Source organism: Chelonia mydas, chromosome 5 (genome assembly GCF_015237465.2).
Source record: "Chelonia mydas isolate rCheMyd1 chromosome 5, rCheMyd1.pri.v2, whole genome shotgun sequence".
In the NCBI taxonomy this organism is placed as follows: domain Eukaryota; kingdom Metazoa; phylum Chordata; order Testudines; family Cheloniidae; genus Chelonia; species Chelonia mydas.
In genome coordinates, this window is record NC_051245.2 from 41,509,014 (window position 1) to 41,529,392 (window position 20,379).

Below are 20,379 nucleotides of genomic sequence, written 5' to 3' on the forward strand. Positions count from 1 at the left end.
TGTGAATTGCATTTAAAATATTAGAAGCAGACATCTGTGCCTCACTATTACGCTTGGAATAAAATATTGCAGTCAAATGTTAGAGGTTCAAATTCATGCTGACCCAAGATTCCTCCTTGATCATTCTTACTTGGTATACGTTTTAATTGTAGCTAGGGAATTAATTAAACTGATTTGGTTCATGGATAAATGTTGGAAATCCTACTTGTTTGTTTCAGGATCTTTCTTATCAGTCTTCCTCAAATACCGTACCTCTCTGCAAAGAATTACAGCAGCATGCTCCCAACAGCATCCTGGCAAGACTAGCACACTGTTCTTCATCTGGTTTATTTGCTGGTTACTGCATTCACTATGTGGTTTTTTTAAAATAATTTTTCACTTAAATAGCAATTTTCAGCTGTAGATCTCAGTGCTTACAAAGGTGGGTAAATATCACTAGATCTGTTTTACAGGTGAGAAGGTGAGCTACAGAGGGGTCTGTAAGTGACTTGCACAAGGCCATACAGTGAGCCAGTGTCAGTGATGCAATTAGAATTCAGATTTTTCTGACTCCCAGGTGCATGCACCAATCCAAGATGGACAGGGTTAGTGACCAACATATTGCTGGCTTGTGATAGTGTGAAATCTTATGCTTAGATAATTATGAGAGTAGCATTAGAAACACTTTAATATTTAGACTGATAAAGCTCTAAATAGCCTGTGACTAGCCTTCTAGAAAGAATGCCTCTCTCCCCTTTATAGACTATCACAGCTGTGACCAGTAAAGGCACTGATGGTAGATCCCCCTCACTATAAAACAGGAGGCATTTTCCACAAGGGTGGTAGGTCTCTGCAGTGCCCTCCCAGACTGATCTGAAATAGCCTTTTGATTTTCAGGACATTCTGTAAGGTCTGTTTGTTTCACTGGGCCTTTAGGATTGGTAGAGGATTGAGGCATTGGCTGTGGCAGAATATGATATGGTATCCACCACACACTTGCCCTGAAGAGGTTAAGGGAGGCCAGATGGGCCTACTAGGCTGAAGGCTGAGAGGAAAGCCCTAATTAGGGGAAGCTCACCCCTGCAGGGACAGGCAGGGCTTCTGTAAAGCCAGGGAACTGAGAGAGGAAGGGGGCTTCAGGGAGGTAGCCTGTAGTTACCCCCTGAGGAGAGGGAAGAGGGTTTGAAGCTGGTACAGCCAGAGGAGGGGGAGAGTAGGAAGCAGGCCAGGGAGTGAGCAGCAAGGCTGGGGACTGAACAGACCTTGGCTGTGTGTTGTTAGGGGTCCCTGGGCTGGAACCCGGGTAGAGGGTGGGCCCAGGTTCCCCTAGCAGCAACTGAAGGAGCGGCACCTCAGGCGGTGAATGGGAAGACTGCCTAGGGCTGCTGAAGGAAAGACTGTGATACGCCTTGGAAAGAGAGAACGCTGAGTGACCTGGCCAGAGGGCTGAGTCATGAAGAGGATGTTGTGGTTTCTGGAATGAGAGAGGGTCTGCGGACCAAAGAGAGAGATGGAGTCATGGCATGTAACAGCAAGAAAGGGTGTCCACCTGATGAGCTAATCCGCAGAGCGAGTAGGAGGAGGCGTCAAACTAGTGGTGAGTGGAGAACCCAGTCACACAACGATTAATATTTGACTATGAGCTGCTGCTTGATAGAACACATGGTTGGTTGATTTGAACTGTGGTTTTGTTTTTAAATGGCTGCCAGTACACTCAGAGCCTGGGTATAGGTAGATACTTTATTTTCTTTTGATTTAGAACAACAAAAACTTTGTACTCATGGAAATCATTTAGGCCTTACTCAGTCCTTGAGGCAACGGGAGTTTTGCCTGAGTAAGGATTAAATAAGGACCATAGGATTTTATTCCACTTGAACAACACTAGACGTCCTGCTATATGGAGTACTCTGTGATAATAAGCAATGCTCTGGCACACAGGCATCAGAACTAGTTCCAAAGCTGCCAGATGTTGGGTGCATTGCAAAGGCAGCATACTTAAGCCAGAGGACAGAGGGTAAAGAGAGCTTTGTGTTTCTGTCTTCCATACTTCTCCTGATGATTGGAGTGGTTGGAGCAGCCTTCTGCTGCCTGTGTGCCAGTCAATTCTTTCTCGTCTTTCAAATCCTGCCTTCAGATGCACTTTTTTTTTTTTTTTTTTTTTTTGAAACCTTCCAATGGTACCTACCAATATACAAAAAATAAAACTTTAACTATCAAGATCTGAGGCCTAAACAATTCACTTTCTATAGCAATAAATACTACCCCACCAAAGCAACATTCCCTACCTTTTACATATGTTTTTTTCTCCCCATTCACCCCCATCCCTATATGCCAGGATCCCAGTTCATATTTTGGTCCAAATTAAACTAGTCACAATATGTCACCTATACTGCTACATACAAAATAAACAATGGTAGTAGCTAGTAAAACTTCTGGTGAACTATAGAGAGTGCTATGGTCAGCACAAAGGTCACAACTACACTAGGCCTTTGAGGAGACCTAAAAAAGAATTTGGGGGGGAAGCAACTAAATGTAAAATGACCAAAAGGTGCTCAGTTAATATGGCTATAAGCACAATTTTTAAAAGAATTAGACTGACAGAAGCACAAACAGCCAACTCAGATTTTGAGCTATTTTCTGACCTCACTCTTATTCTCAGCATCTGAATAGTTTATACATGATTGATGGAAATACAAACATTTTTCTGCAAACAATGGATTTGTTGCTAAATCTTATTCGTTTTCATCCAGTACATGCATCCATATGTCACATCAGTTTCAACATAATCTTGCTGCAATCTCAGTGTTACAATTGGAGAGTGTGTGAGACCCAGTGCAACTGGACCTGACAAGATGAACCTTGTAATTAAATACCTTTAACTGCATTTAGCAACAAGGTACGTAGTTGCACACACTTTTATGACTACAGTGAATAATACTGTGCAAGGGTAAATAATTCAACTCTGTATGTTTTATGGGTACTGCCAGGCACACTTTGTTCAACACCTCATAGCAAAAACTCTATGCTGCTAATACACTATTATTTACATATATATTACTGACCTGGTGGCCTGTTGCTGTGTTTTTGCTAACATTGCAATAGACTGATTACACACCAGGCTAAATGTAGTAAGGGGCTATTGAAATTATCTGTTGTAGTTTGCTGTCATTTTAATATGTTTCTACAATATACGATTATCGAAAATGGCAAGCTTAGAATACTAGGAATACGTGGCTTAATTGTTTGTTTGCAGTTGCTTCAGTACTGCCTGTTGGTGGCAGGGTGATCCTTTTAGTCTTTTCATTTTGCACATTTATTTCTGTGTGTCCTGATAAGGTACCTATTATTATTTATTTTATTTAATAATTTTTAAAAATCCCTCTAACACTTCTTTTCAGCCTATTCTCTGCCTCAGTCAGGGGTGCTGGAACAATTCGTATAATGGGGGTGCTTACAGCCATTGAACCAAACTGCAAACCTTGTATATGATGGAAACCACTTCAAGCCAGAGGTGCAGCAGCACCCCTAGTTCCAGTACCAGTGGCCTCAATTGCAAATGCCTTGGAACCAAGTTTTCATGAGAGGGGGGGAAAAAGTGATCAGACAGATGGTTTGCTGAGTCAAAAAGGAAAAACCTGACTGCTGTATGTGTGTCATTGTCTTGAATCCCCCAACAGTCTCTACTCATCCATGACCACAGAACAGCTTGGCCAACAATAAGTCAGACTTAGCATTTGTTTTTGTTTTTTTACCTAAGGTTTCCAATCTATGTTTGAAAAACTGCTAAATTCCTTTTCTCTTTGCTGCTCCAAGTTTCTCAAAAGAGCAAGACAGGTTTTCCATTTTCCATTTAAGAAGGAGCACTTCTGACAGGCTAATAGAACTCTGTCACAGTTTCACTCTCGACCAGGTTCTGTTTTAGACTGTGTGGTATTTATGATTGATGTCAGGCTCTATTTTGAGGTGAATGAGGCTCTGTGTTGTGAATATGTGGGCATGGTAGTAACTGGCTCAAGACAACAATGTAGCCAAAAAGAGAGAGAGAGAGGAGGAGGTTATATAGAAAGGGTTATTTTGGGCCTATTATGAGGGGATGTGAAGTTGAGGACTGGAGTTAGACGAGCTCTACCATGTTTTATTTCAAATCTTGTTTTGGTGGAGAGAATTAGGATAATTTAAAGCTGGAATTTACTAATTTTCATATATGTGAGATGACTCTGAAATTCACAGGAATGACAGCTGTGGAAACCATAGTCCTTAAGTTACTCAGAACAGGAAGAGGAGAACCACTAACACTGCTGTCTTCCTCAAATCGCACCAGCAATATGCAGTCCACTCCTTAGTCTTTCCATTTAGCACTAACAGAAGTTAAACATTAAATGGAAACCACCCTCTGGCTTTGAAGAGCCACATTCCATAACAAAGTATTTGTAAAACGTGTAAAAAGCAGTACTAGAGGCTGATTACAAGCCCTTAGTATCAAGATTGTTCACTTTTATTCCCTTGCCTGTACCCCTGCAGAATTATTTTTGTTCATCGATATCACTTGTGTAGCTTTAGTTACCTGTACTACAGATGCATGACCTTGTTTAAAAGACCACCAGACACATTTAGGAACATAGCAACTGCCAGAGTGGAGCAGATTGTCTTGTCTAGGCCTCATCTCTGGCAAGTAGAACGTCATACACATTTTAAACTAAGGCATTTTCTTTTCCATGCTGAATACCCAAAGCCCTACATCATCAGTTTTACCCTTTCTCACCCAGCATGAAGAAGACTTGGAATTCTTTATTGAAAATGTATATATGAAAAGCACTGTATACGAGCTAGGTAGTATTCTTATGGTGGAATACTAGGGCCAAGTTGGCACTAATCTCAAGAAGTGATCTTTCCAAGTGTTTTCAACATAAGGGTGCCCACCTACAGCTGTCACGTCCTCCTTAGTAAAACAGACCACAATACACGCAATTTAACAAACAAAAGAGGTAGTGGTGGAGGTGGGACTAGAAATCTGGAATTGCTGACTCTGTTTTTGTACACAACAAAAGATCATGTATATGTGGGGCAGAAGCTTTCAAAATTAGTTTTGCGTTTGCCGTGTTCAACAAAACACTGTGCTGCCGTCTCGCCATTACAGCTATGCAAATTTAGACCCATGGCAGGGCCAAAAAGTGAAACAATTATCAAGTTGGTATAAATTAAGGCTGTGAAGCCTTCAGAGGCTTATTTAAATCTAATAAGTGTTTCGTAATGTTTGAATTAAGAGGAAATTACAAGGCTCAGACAAGTGTGGAAGCTTCATAGGACTAGCGATTACTTTGCGGACTTTATAGCAGAATAAATTCTAACTAAAGACTGGATTAAACAAATGAAATTGAAATGCTCTAAAAGGGAGTTTGAAAGTTAAATACATTTACAACATAATGGCAATAACAACTTTGCCCATAACCTTTTATAGCTTGCAGGTAATTTTCAACAAGCTGATTTTATATTCCTACTGATAATTACTCAGCATGTTCAATTTCCCTTTACTTACAGACGCTGTAGCTATTTTAAAAACTTTAGTTCATAGAGTCAAAGTTCACAGAGGAATTTTGCCTGATCTCACATCTTCAACCTTGATCATTTAAACACATCCTCTTAATTATGGAATTATATTCATACTAAAGCTGGGCCCGAGCTGCAAATTTCAGCTCCAAACTTTCCCAAAGGGCAAGTTTGGGACACTCATATCCCTGGTTAGTATTGTAGTTGCTGGCAGCTGCCTTTCATACAGCTGGACTGGCACTTCGGAAAGCTTCCTTTTTTTGGCAGCATCTGCACATGTACATCCAATACCAGGTCTTTTGCAGAAGTTTGGGTCATTAGTGCAGGTGGAAAGGTATGTAATATAAGATTCGGTAGACCTGCCAAAAAGGGGCACTTTCATGAAAAGCTACTCAATGAAAAGTCTCCATTTTGAGGCAGCAGGAACCACCCTTTAAAATAAAAATCAGGCAAATGTACCACAAAATTGTGGCCGGGAACTGCACTGGCAAATGAATTAAGTGAACAACCGCACAATGCACTTGTCCAGGTTGTGTGGGAACTGAAAATGCAATCTATTCAACTTTTCAACCTACAGTTCCCTATATTAACTTAAATGATCTTGTTCATTTTTTTGAGCTCCTTGGGATAATGACTGGCTGAATGTTTGTCTCTTATGCAGAGTTAAGCATGTTGTTATTCAGCAAATAATACTAAATTAGAGTTGCCTATCACTGTCACAAATAGTGCAACTGCATGCAATATCTTTGGGAACCATATTGTAATCAAGTTTATAAATGGTTTATGTATCACTGAGCCAGGGACTGAATGCAACTCCAGTCGGGGGGTGGGAGACTAAGCGGTGGAGGATGACTAAGGTGAATCACTCAGGCTGTAAACCCCAGAGGGAGATACCACCTCCTCAGGAAGCTTGTATAGACTGGTTCAAACTGGATTTTCCAGAGACCAATAAAGAAAGGGCTTTTGGCATTTAACCTGACTCAGGGCCTTCTTTCTGATCCAGCAAACAGACAAGGGGCCCCAAACCTTGAGGAAGGGTTGAAAAGTAGGGCTGTCAAACAATTAACAAAATTAATCTTGCAATTAATAGAATGCCATTTATTTAAATAGTTTTGAATATTTTCTACATTTTCAAATATAATGATTTAAATTACAACACAGAGTACAAAGTGTACAGTGCTCACTTTATATTTATTTTTGATTACAAATATTTGCACTATAAAAACACAAGAAATAGTATTTTTAATTCACCTAATACAAGTACTGTAGTGCAATCTCCTTATGAAAGTTGAACTTATGAAGGTAGATTTATGTACAAAAAATCACTACATTCAAAAATAAAACCACGTAAAACTTTAGAACCTACAAGCCCACTCAGTCTTACTTCAGCCAATTGCTCAGACAAACAAGTTTGGTTACAGTTTGCAGGAGATAATGCTGCCCACTTCTTGTTTACAATGTCACCTGAAAGTGAGAACAGGTGTTCTCATGGCACTGTTGTAGCTGGAGTCATAAGATATTTACGTGCCAGATGCGCTAAAGATTCGTATGTCCCATCATGCTTCAGTCACCATTCCAGAGGACATGTGTCCTTGCTGATGACGGATTCTGCTCGATAACGATTCAAAGACGAGCTGACTGACACACGTTCATTTTCATCATCTGAATCAGATGCCACCAGCAGAAGGTTGATTATCTTTTTTGATGGTTTGGGTTCTGTAGTTTCTGCATCTGAGTGTTGCTCTTTTAAGACTTCTGAAAGCATGCTCCACACCTCATTCCTCTCAGATTTTGGATGGCACTTCTGATTCTTAAAGCTGTAGCTATCTTTAGAAATCTCACATTGGTACCTTCTTTGTTTTTTTTGTCAAATCTGCTGTAAAAGTGTTCTTAAAATGAACATGTGCTGGGTCATCATCTGAGACTTCTATAACATGAAATGTATGGCTGAATGTGGGTAAAACAGAACAGGAAACATACAATTCTCCCTCAAGGAGTTGAGTCACAAATTTAATTAACGCTTTTTTTTAAGCATCATCATCAGCATGGAACATGTCCTCTGAAACGGTGGCTGAAGCATGAAGGGGCATACGAATGTTTAGCATATCTGGCACGTTAATACCTTGCAACGCCGGCTACAAAAGTGCCATGAGGATGCCTGTTCTCACTTTCAGGTGACATTGTAAATAAGAAACAGGCAGCAGTATCTCCCTTAAATGTAAACAAACTTGTTTCTCTTTGCAATTGGCTGAACAAGAAATAGGACTGAGTGGACTTGTAGGCTCTAAAGTTTTACATTGTTTTATTTTTGAGTGCAGTTATTTAACAAAAAAAATCTACATCCAAAGGTCCATCCAGCCCAGTATCCTGTCTATTGACAGTGGCCAATGCCACATGCCCCAGAGGGAGTGAACTTAACAGGTAACGATCTAGTGATCTCTCTCCTGCCATCCATCTCCACCCTCTAACAAACAGAGGCTAGGGACACCATTCCTTACCCATCCTGGTTAATAGCCATTAATGGGCTTAACCTCCATGAATTTATCCAGTTCTCTTTTAAACCCGGTTATAGTCCTAGCCTTCACAACCTCCTCAGGCAAGGAGTTCCACAGGTTGACTGTGCGCTGAGTGAAGAAGAACTTCCTTTTATTTGTTTTAAACCTGCTGCCCATTAATTTCATTTGGTGGACCCTAGTTCTTATATTATGGGAACAAGTAAATAACTTTCCTTATTCACTTTCTCCACACCACTCATGATTTTATATACCTCTATCATATCCTCCCTTTAGTCTCCTCTTTTCCAAGATGAAAAGTCCTAGCCTCTTTAATCTCTCCTCACATGGGACCTGTTCCAAACCCCTAATTATTTTAGTTGCCCTTTTCTGAACCTTTTCTAATGCCAGTATTTCTTTTTTGAGATGAGGGGACCACATCTGTACGCAGTATTCAAGATGTGGGCATACCATGGATTTATATAAGGGCAATAAGATAGCCTCCATCTTATTTTCTATCCCTCTTTTAATGATTACTAACATCCTGTTTGCTTTTTTGACTGCCGCTGCACACTGCATGGACGTCTTCAGAGAACTATCCACGATGTCTCAAAGATTAGTTGTAGCTAAATCTTTCTCCTGATTAGTTGTAGCTAAATTAGACTCCATCATATTGTATGTATAGTTGGGGTACTTTTTTCCAATGTGCATTACTTTACATTTATCCACATTAAATTTCATTTGTCATTTTGTTGCCCAATCACTTAGTTTGGTGAGATCTTTTTGAAGTTCTTCAGAGTCTGCTTTGGTCTTAACTATCTTGAGCAGTTTAGTATCATCTGCAAACTTTGCCACCTCACTGTTCACCTCTTTCTCCAGATCATTTATGAATAAGTTGAATAGGATTGATCCTAGGACTGACCCTTGGGGAACACCACTCCGTTCTGAAAATTTACCATTTATTCCTACCCTTTGTTCCCTGTCTTTTAATCAGCTCTCAATCCATGAAAGGATCTTCCCTCTAATCCCACGACAATTTAATTTACGTAAGAGCCTTTGGTGAGGGACCTTGTCAAAGGCTTTCTGGAAATCTAAGTAAACAATGTCCACTGGATCCCCCTTGTCCACATGTTTGTTGACCCCCTCAAAGAACTCTAATAGATTAGTAAGACATGATCTCCCTTTACAGAAACCATGTTGACTTTTGCACAACAATTTATGTTCTTCTATGTGTCTGACAATTTTATTCTTTACTATTGTTTCAGCTAATTTTCCCGGTACTGAAGTTAGACTTACCGGTCTGTAATTGCCAGGATCACCTCTGGAGCCCTTCTTAAATATTGGCGTTACATTAGCTATCTTCCAGTCATTGGGTACAGTAGCTGATTTAAAGGACAGGTTACAAACCATAGGTAATAGTTCCACAATTTCACATTTGAGTTCTTTCAGAACTCTTGGGTGAATGCCATCTGGTCCCGGTGACTTGTTACTGTTAAGTTTCTCAATTAATTCCAAAACCTCCTCTAATGATACTTAAATCTGTGACAGTTCCTCAGATTTGTCACCTACAAAAGACGGCTCAGGTTTGAGAATCTCCCTAACGTCTTCAGCTGTGAAGACTGAAGCAAAGAATTCATTTAGTTTCTCTGTGATGACTTTATCATCTTTAAGTGCTCCTTTTGTATCTCGATTGTCCAGGGACCCCACTGGTTGTTTAGCAGGCTTCCTGCTTCTGATGTACTTAAAAAAACATTTTGTTATTACCTTTTGAGTTTTTGGCTAGCTGTTCTTCAAACTCCTTTTTGGCTTTTCTTATTACATTTTTACATTTAATTTGGCAGTGTTTATGCTCCTTTCTATTTACCTCACTAAGATTTGACTTCCACTTTTTAAAAGATGCCTTTTTATCTCTGACTGCTTCTTTTACAGGGTTGTTAAGCCACGGTGGCTCTTTTTTAGTTCTTTTACTGTGTTTTTTAATTTGGTGTGTACATTTAAGTTGAGCCTCTATTATGGTATCTTTGAAAAGTGTCCATAAACAAGTCATTGTATGAAATTTTAGATTATACAGACTTTGCTAGTGCTTTTTATGTAGCCTGTTGTAAAACTAGGCCAATATCTAGATGAGTTGATGTACCCCTACATGTACCCCTGGTTGAGAACCACTGGGCTAGAGGACTAGAAGGAAATCCCACCCCTTGTTGCCAGCCAGCCAGCCTGCCCCTCTCCCCATTGGAGAACAGGAATGCCACTCCAGAGCAGGAGCTCCACACTGCCCAAGTGGAGACAAGAGATTAACCAGGTGGCCTGTGACTAGCTGTGAGCCAATTGGCTGACACAGAGATGGGGGTGTAGAGGGGATGGAGGTGTGATCACATGTTGCTGCTGGAGGGAGTAGGGCCAAACATAGCCTGACTCAGGCCTAGGGGATCAACCTAGGAGTGAGGATGTAGCTGGGCTGAAGGTGCAGACCCAGGAGTCCTGACCAGCATGGGGTTCATGGAGATGCCTGTCAGGCAACACAGTCGAGACTGGGATTCACCCCTTCAAGCTTGCATCATCCCCAGGTACCAGTTCCCAGCTGAAGTGTACCCTGTTTGGAACAAGGCGACTGGTGTTGGGGGACCATTTGGACTCTTAATTGGCTTCGTCAATATATTGAGGCAGTGGGGATGCAATACGCTGTGTTACTACTCAGTGGGGGGGGGGAGGGGCCAAATAGTTCCTGGTTCTAATTAAGTTGTCGTTTCTGCCCTGGTAAAAGTGTTTTGTAGCTGAGTGCAGTATTTATTTCTGGATTTAATTCCTGCCTCCCCAGAGATATGGTAGGGAGCCAGGAGTTCACGCATAGTGGGCGGGCATGCAGGCTTCTTTCATGTATGTGACTTGGGCTCCATTTAATGAACCCAGAGTTCCCCCCCTTCCCAGTCTCACATCCCCCACATATATTGTTACTTACACCTGCACTTTGATTGTAGAAATGGGGATGAGTATGATTGATATAGCACCCCAGATACAAGTCTGGTCTCTCCATATGAATAATATGACTTGCTTCAGGGGAAGGTTTCCTAAAACGAACTGTATTCTGAAACCCTGCCGTGAACAGTCCAGAATATTATTGTTACATGCCTTCATAATGTGCTCATTGCCACAGTACTAGAGCACAGTTAACATAATTTAGACAAAAGAAATATACTTCCCCAAAGTAGGATGCCAATATCAATGCCACGAAGCCCAAGCTAGGCAAACCAACTGCATAAAATAGGGTAACACAAGCTTGGAAACTAATGTCTGGCACTTGTAGAAGCTTTAAACAAGGCAGTGCATTTTGAAGAGCTTTCTAGCTATGACTGGTTTGGATTCAGAGTGACTTCCAATAGGCCCATGTTCCAGAGGTGAGGGACCAATACAAAGTGCACCTTTCTTCCAGTCCCCATACCTCCTTTATGAAGACAGCTGAAGTATTTCTTCAAGTACAGATGCCATGGTAGAGCTGAGTGAGAGGTGGTCTTCGAGATAAACAAAGCCTAGACCATTCTGGGATTTATAGACTGTAACTAATATCTAGAATTTCACGCAGATGTGAACTGGTAGCCAGCATAGAGTACCAAAACTTGGTGTGTTAACATCTTGCCAAAATACCATATACCAAAGCTGAGCAGCCAGGTTTCTCACTAGCTGAATGCCACATGGTCTTTGAGGGAGCCAGATAGAGAGCTGTTGTAGTCTGGCCTTAAAGTAAAATGAAAGCATGGATAAATGTAGCTAGGTCTGCGCATGAAGGAAAGGTGTACAATCTCTAAGATGAAAGAATGTGGTTTTGGTCATTTGTGTCTGGGTATCCAAAAACAAAGATTAGTTCATCAAGGACTTAAGGCTGTAAATCACTTTGACAATCTGCAGCCAAATGCCCTCACTTGAAAGTGCATGTGATCACTAATTGCCAATTCCTCCAAATGTTAGCCTCTAGATCACCTCTGCTAGCTAGAGTCCATCTAGGACCCTATCCGCTACAAGGAGCTTGTTAAGCAAGAAAACACAGTCCTATTCAAGCCTGATGTAGAGATGAGTAATCAGCATAGTGATAATTACTTTAGTCCATGAAACTCTTACAGTTTACTTTTCTGGCTTCATATATATTTTGCTTCTCCCTTTCAGAGAGTGAGACTTAGGCAACTGTTGTTCTTCGCGTGCTGTTGTGTTAATTTAAATGGAATAAGTAGAGTCCCATAGAGTCAAACATGACCGTGTCACTGTAGAACACTAAACAGTTAAACACGGTTCGGGGTTTGAGTACAACGGCTTTGGCCTGCTTAGTCATATTGCAAACACACCATTATTTTTTTAAACCTTTTATTAAAGATACAGAAAAAGTATAGTTTCTATCTCTGGTGCTGATTTTTACTTGCAACCTCACTGCTAGAGACACATGAGTCAGCACGTCATTTTGCACTCTGAGACCTGGCAAACCTAACACTGGTACAGCAGGTTAAGGCTTTTGGCTGGCTTTCTGGTCACAGGGTTCACAGTAATGTTACAAAAGATGCAGTCTTGACTGGCTAAGGCATATCCTTATTAGACAGAAGGCAAAAGGAGAAAAATAGGAAAGGAAAAAACATAAGACAGTGAAGGAAACAGACACAAAAAGGAGGAGGTGACTGGAGTCTTGCATCCAGGTGGTGTTTAGGATTGAGCCAGTGCTAGTTGAGGTAGTGATGTTACTTGGTTCCCTCTCTCTGGCCTCGTCTCATAGGAAAACATTTTTCCAGACCAGGATGATGTAAGCCCAGTGATTTCATGATGGAGATGAACTCTATGCATGATTTCATAAATCTGTGAAAGACTTTTTAATTTTTTTAATCTTGATTCTCCAACATGATGAGAGAAGACATTTCCTCCCCTGCATCCCCACTAACTCCTTCTATAGATGTAGAAGCAGACCAGATGCATTTTCATATGTGTTTTAAATTCTTGAAGAAGTAGTAAAGATGTTTCTTCTTCGAGTACTTGTCAATTCCAATCAGGTGTGCACACACCATTTGCACAACAGCCGGAAGATTTTTCCCCTAGCAGTATCTGTAGGGTCGGCCTGGGTGCCCCCTAGAGTCACACCTTCATGGTGCCCAGTATAGGGCCCTGCCAACCTGTCCCCCCCCTCCTGCCCCCCCCAGTTCCTTCTTACCGCTGGTGACGGCTAGTTGGAACTTCTGTCACTCTTACTTCTGAAAGCTTCCCCAACACTGGGGCATGTGTCCGTTGCCAGAGTTCAAATCATGTGAAGTTTGTGGTAAATTGATGCCAAAGAGTGACCCGCACACTTCTTGTTTGAAGTGCCTTGGCAAGAGTCACCAAAAGGACAAGTGCCGCATTTTTAAGGGGTTTCAGCCAAGGAGCCTCAAGGATTGCGAGGAGAGACTCAGAATTCTCATGGAGGGTGCCCTCCTCCCACAGTCTGACCCCTGGTTGGTGGAGCCCTTGCCAAGCACCGCATCCTCTGTGTGCAGTGCACCGGCACCAAGAAAGGAGGCTAAAGACTCCCGGCACCAACACAGTGCCAAACATAAGCAGGCACCAATCTTCTGGCAGGCGCCAATCTTTGTCCCCGGTGCCCCAGAAGAAAAAGAGGCAGGAGAGGGGACGCTCTCCCTCTCCTAAGCCTAAGGAGCTAGCGGCAGGGAGGCCTCAGTCCATGCAGCCTATGTTGGGCCCGGCACCTCCCTGAAACTTGTCAACTTCTGCCCAGCAAGGGGTCCAGTCGAGTCTGGCCCACTACTGTTCTCCAGACTGCCATGGCCAGCACATTCAACTCCCCTCCACTCCAGAGACTTTTGAGGCGGTGCAGGACCTTATTCGCCTGATTGCACCGCCTTCTCCAAGGAGGGCTGAGTCACCAGTCATAATCTGGCCTCCTATCCCATTTAGGGGCAAGCCGGAGATGATGACACACCATGCCCCATCTCTGCTGTGCCACTTCCCAGTGCAGGCTGCCCATGTGTGAGGACTGCACCAATCCCAAGAGGCTTGGTGCTGCTCATGGGCACCACCCAGTATCACTCCTCCGTGGTCTTCCTTTTTGGAGACCTCGGAGTCTGAGGCAGAGTCCTATCATTCACATAGGTCAAGCAGCAGGAGGTCTAGATCTCGGTGGCGTGGCCACCTCAATGGCAACCACCAGCTCAGTGGCCCTTTTGGACTCCCTGGGCCTATCATCAAGCCCAGGGTCAGAGCCAGGTGTCAAGATCCAGGTCGGCACAGGTCGTGTCACAGCAGCTGGCACTGGAGACAATGCTGATACCTCCGCCTGCTGCTCAAGCCCCGGCGCTGGTAACCATCCCAGCACCAGTGACCTCCTTGATACTGACCTCTTCAGCACCAGCAGCCCAATAATCAACATGACCCTCTTGGTGCTGAGGAAAGTGACCAAGGTCATATCCTGGTGCTCTCATCCTCCTCAGATGAGGCAGTTGCGGGCACTTTGATAGCACCAGCCTTGGAGGATAACAGGGTCCTGCAACAGTTGCTGCACAGGGTGGCCCAGAACCCGGGGATCTAGGCAGAGGAACTGGAAGAGGATGCTGATCCCATGGTGGACATCCTCGCCCCCTCTAGGCCCTCACGTATTGCACTGCCATTAATCAAAACTATAAATGAGACCACAAAAGCTTTGTGGCAGACTTCGGCCTCTTTGCCCCCTACAGCTAAGAGAAATGAGAGATGCTATTTCGTCCCCTCAAAGAGATGCGAGCATCTCTATACTCCTCCTCTGCCTGACTCTTTGGTGGTGGATGCTGCACAGGGAGTATCGGGGGTTTCAGGAATCCTCCCCTAAAAATCAGGAGGCGAAAAAGGTGGACTTGTTCGGGGGAAAAGTCTACGCCACCGGTGGTTTGCAGCTCCGCATTTCAAACCAGCAGGCCATCATTAGTAGGTACTTCTTTAACACCTGCAGAGCATTGGTCAAGTTTGCCACGAAATTACCACCAGACTCCTGCTCCCAATTTAATGCCTTGGTGGAGGAAGGCAAACTCATTTCTAGGGCCTCCTTGTAGGCAGCTTTTGACTGTGCTGATGCGGCTGCCCGGACCATGACTACAGGGATGGCCATGAGAAGCTTATTTCCTAATACCGAAAGCCAAAGGCGGGCTCAGGCCCATCCTAGACCTGAGAGGGCTCAACAAGTTCGTGAAGAAGCTCAAGTTCCGCATGGTCTCTTTGGCCTCCATCATCCCTTCATTGGATCCAGGAGACTGGTATGCTGCCCTTGTCTTGAAGGACACATACTTTCACATAGCAATAACTCTGTCCCACAGAAAATACCTCAGGTTTGTGGTGAATGACACCCACTACCAGTTCACAGTCCTTCCATTCAATCTGTTAACCGGACAGAGCTCTCTTGCTCAGACCTGGTTAGACAAGTCCTCCTTGGCAGTAGGAAACCTTCCACCAGAGCTACCTACCTTGCCAAGTGGAAGAGATTTTCAATCTGGTCGGCGCAGCACCATTCATCCCAATGCTCGCCTCCATGCCACTCATATTAGACTATCTCCTCCATCTCAAGCAGCAGGGGCTGTCCATGTCATCAGTAAGGGTTCACTTGGCCGCCATCTCTGCCTTCCATCCAGGCTCAGAGGGCCGGTCAATCTTTGTCAACCCTATGGTCAGTTGATTCCTCAAAGGTCTAGACAGACTCTATCTGCAAGTCAGGCAGCCAGTCCCGGCCTGGGACCTCAACCTGATCCTTTCCAGACTGATGGTACCACCTTTTGAACTGCTAGCGACATGCTCCCTCCTCTACCTCTCGTACAAGGTGGCGTTTCTGGTAGTGATAATCTCAGCCAGGAGGGTATCTGAGCTCAAGGCCCTAACATGAGAGCCCTCTTATACCATGTTCTACAAGGACAAGGTTCAGCTCAGGCCACATCCAGCTTTCCCACCAAAGGTTGTTTCCCAGTTTCACATCAACCAGAACATCTTCCTTCCAGTGTTCTATCCTATGGTGCACTTGAGTAGCAGGGAGCAAAGGCTTCATTATTTGGATGTCTCCAGAGTGCTAGCCCTTTACGTCAAAAGAACAAAACCATTCCGGAAGTCCGTTCAACAATTTGTGGCAGACAGAATGAAGGGTCTTCCAGTCTCTTCTCAATGAATTTTGTCATGGATCACGTCCTGCATCTGAGAGTGCTACAACCTGGCAGGAGTGCCTGCCCATCCAATCACTGTGCCCTCCACCAGGGTGCAGGCCTGTTCAGTGGCTTTCCTGGCTCAGGTTCCTACCCAGGAAATATGCTGGGCAATGACATGATACACACTTTATGCTATTACCCAGCAGGCCAGAGACAATGGGGCCTTCGGTAGAGCGGTACTCCAATCAGTGCACAACTCCAACCCCGCCATCTGAATTTGGGCTTGTGATTCACCTGATTGGAATTGACATGAACAAGCACTCGAAGAAGAAAAAACTGTTACTCACCTTCTCATAACTGTTGTTCTTTGAGATGTTGTTCACGTCCATTCCAATACCCACCCTCCTACCCCTCTGACAGAGTACCCAGCATAAAGTAACTGAGCGGGGGTCTGGTCAGCAGGGCCCTATATTGGGCGCCATGAATGTGCAACTCTAGGGGACACCCAGGCTGACCCTACAGATACTGCTAGGGGAAAAATCTTGTCATGCCTGCGGCACATACGCACCTGATTGGAATGGACATGTTCTCTAAGAACAACAGTTACAAGAAGGTGAGTAACCATTTTATATAAAGCTGGAAATCATAGCGCCTGTTGCAGGTTTAACTACCACCCTTCACTTAAGAGAACTGTAAAAGACAGTTAAATAAGCTCAAAACAAAGGAACAAGCAAGTCAGCTCAGGAACATACAATCTAGGTGGAAGGACTGTGATGTGTGTGTGAGTAAGTAAACAAACTCAGGACAGAGAGAGACATAGCATGGGGTGGCCCTGGAAGAAGCTACAGAGGTGTTTTGGGTTGGGGTTATGGGCTGAAAGAAAGGATGCTGTTTTCTGTTGTTGTTTCTTCCTTTGTTCAGGGAAACTGGACTTTGTACATTCTGTATACATAAACAGGATTGCATCAAAGAAATACCTGCCTCTATTTTATTTTCACTTCCTAGTGGAAACAACCCACAGGGCCTTGAACTTGGATTTGCTGCTTGGGTCAAAAGGGGGGACACACCCATAATAGCACCACTACTTCAGGATGTAAGGTGCTTTATCAATGTGAAGTGCTGAACTCAGGGGAATCATTTCCTCCTCCTCTGAGTTTGGCTAGGTTGTCTAGCAAATACTCCCACTCTTGCAGAAAGTGTCACAGGGTCTCCAGTGGCCACGAGGGCTTGTTTTTCTTCTCATCCTAAAGATGCCACCTCTATCAGCGAAACATCTGCCTTGGGGGTTGATATATCATTGACTCAAAGAGTCTGGCTCGTTAACATCACTTACAGTAACCACTTAGGTTTTCATTGAAGATGTCTTATCCATATACTGAGCAAATTCTGTGCCTGGCTTGTGAGAGCCAAGACTATCAGAGCCCAGTGTGATATGGCTGAAAACTTGCTCTCCCGCTTTTGAGGATTTCCTGTACCCTTCTCAATGGCCAAACACACAAGCTGATCAGGAACATCCCTTGGAAGGAATGAACAGGAAGCTTGTTGAGAAAGTTGCCACACTGCCCCAAAATGCAAAAGACAGACAAGTTGGTTGGATTCCTTTCCAACAGATTGAAGGGCTTTGTTAACCAGCTCTGAAAATCGGATCTTCGTTGTCTCAAATTGGTCATCCAAAATTAAACACCACTTTTGGAGATTTTGACTTGCTTACAGCAAACAAATAACAAGGCTGGGACTAGAATCAAGGGTTCTTGTCTACCAGTGCTGCAGTTGAGTCACTAGACCACATTGCATTTACTACAGTAACACTGACAAATTATCAGACTCAAAGTAGCAAGGAGCCATATCCAGCTGGAAATCTTTGGTGGACCCAAACTGGAGCTTTGTCCATGTCATGACTGCAAAACTTAGTTGAGTATGATTTGTGGTAAGAGCAAGGGCCTGAAATGGCTAATGTAACTATACACACAAACTACTTTATCTGTGAAACTTATTAAAGCAAAGAAGAATCAACATTCACAGAATCACCATCCTAAAATATTGTAACTGCTCCAATCAAGCATCAAAGGTTTTGGGGCTTGCTTCTATGTCATGGGGAGGCATTGAGAGACCTCAGCTCAAACTGGTTTCTTCCATCAGTGTTGGTCCAGTTGGTGTAAACACCACCTGGCTCTGTTTCACATAGTCTTGAGGTGTAAACAGTGTGCATTGCTCCACTTTTCCTGGCCTGTTGTTCAGTTTCCCCTCCATGTGAGGCTGGACAGCCCGTGGAAGGAGATTCAGTGCCAGACTTAGCATGGCTTTCTGACTGAATTCCATGCTGGTGTAATCACTCAGGAGAGGTGCCCTCATGCTAGAGCTGACTCTTTCTTTTTCGGTTGCAATTGCTTTTTCAGGGATTTTCGAAAGACTTGGACAGGTGTCTGGGCTACCACCAGCACTTTCAGATTGGCCTGCATCACACTCACTGTTGTCTTCTGTGTCCTCAATAAAGGGCTGCAGCTTCAAAGAAGCCTTTGAATCCTCTTCTATCACATGAAGGCTGGTAGTATCATTGTCTGTTTGTGTTTGAAGCAATAGCCTTGAAGTGGGTCCCTGGCTAGCCTACAAACAAAATGAAATGGAAAGAAAAAAATAATTGCATGTTTCTGCACATAGTGTAAACTTTTATGATATTGAAATAAATAATTTACTAATATTAAGCAATAGAAAAACAAAGTCAGGAAATGGGAAGCCTGGCCGCAGCTATTACTTTCTTGTTTAATTGAGCTGGCCAAGCTATTTTATTTAATCTTTAAATTCCATTTACAATGTGCATTGGTATGAGAAACTTAATTAGGGAAATAAATATTTCTGCCCAAGAGGACCATATTCTCCATCCCTTCGTTGCTAAAGTGAGGTGAGGTAGGTAACACATACGTAATAAAATGTAAACTGCAGGATGTTCTGTGCAGGGCCCTATAACTATTGATCTGTGTGATTCACATGTTGATATCAACATTTAACTGGTTGAATTGAACAGTGCAATTCTGCCTAATTACCCTTTGATATCAACGTCCATCTGCAGTGCCTTCTAGTCGCTTCACTATCACTTTGGTATAGGTAAAGATTGTGTTGAAAGCTTTTGTATATTTTGGCTGGCTAAACTGCAGAGCAGTGTGTGATGTAAAGCCAGGTACTACCCGCTTAGAAATGTGTGTGTCCTGTTAGAGCCATACAAACCATCACAAAACACATAGAATGGAAAGGCTTTTTATAGTCCATAAATAGCATCCTTCCTTTCTGGTGACACTGCTTTGGTTTTTCCATTATCTATATTAAATTACAGACTGGATGTCATGTTCTCTGACCCACCAGTAACTGCTTCAATCTTCACTTATTTTAAGTGGAGCAGGTGCATTCCAGCATTGATGACCTCAGAAATGATCAAGACTTTATTGTATTTCATTCATTCTTTCTGACTCCCATTCATGAGCTGGAGAATGACTGCCTGCTTCATAGCAGAAGCCATCCTCTAGCGGTCTAAGGAACAAAACTTTCCGATGGTTAAGTTACCCCATAATTGTCCCTTAAAGTGATTCTGGCACCTTGGTCTGAAGAATGTGGTATAGGCACTATTGGAGATTGGCTATTGGATTTCATGGATTGCTGGTCCAATCATTTATGGAAGTTCCTGTGTTCCTAATCTTTGCATGTTCTGTATTGGTGAGGTACTTATGACTACTGCAGCTATTAGAAAGTTCAGTGATTTAATTCAGTAATTCCTAGAATTTTTCTTAGATTGTGATATCTGATATCCCATCTGAGTTTACAGGGGAAATTTGCAGTAGGTACTTTTGATCATATGTTTGATCTCCTTTATTTCTTCTAGGAATTTACTACTGATTTACTTGACTGTGTTCGTTCTTGACTTGAAGAAATTTTGTGAGCGCTCTGACTATAGTGAAATTCCCTGAGGGAATCAGCTTCTATTTAACAACTTCACAATGCTCACTGGTGTATGTGGGTGCATCTATCACATTTCATGAGCCTTTGCTAATGTCAGGTTACCACTAGGTAATATCTCCAAAAGTAGCTGTCTTGTTCTGCTGCCTACTCATTCTGAGCCCTGTTTTCCCCCAAAAGCCTTTATGCTTCATCTGTTAACCATTATTTCTATTTCTGCCATGTTATCAGCACAGCAATATTTCTTACAGTATCAGTTTAACTGACTTGATTTCTTTCCACAGCTTCTCTCT

General features: G+C 43.0%; 1 protein-coding gene across 1 annotated transcript in view; it reads right to left on the reverse strand.

Moving 5' to 3' along the window:
* Positions 1-10,002: 10,002 nt before the first annotated feature.
* LOC102947585 (interleukin-6 receptor subunit beta) overlaps positions 10,003-20,379 on the reverse strand; it is a 64,919-nt gene continuing 54,542 nt past the window's right edge. The window contains 1 exon segment of the mRNA XM_043546458.1: positions 10,003-18,745. Within this exon segment, the coding sequence (XP_043402393.1) occupies positions 18,254-18,745 (492 nt within the window). The 3' untranslated portion in view covers positions 10,003-18,253.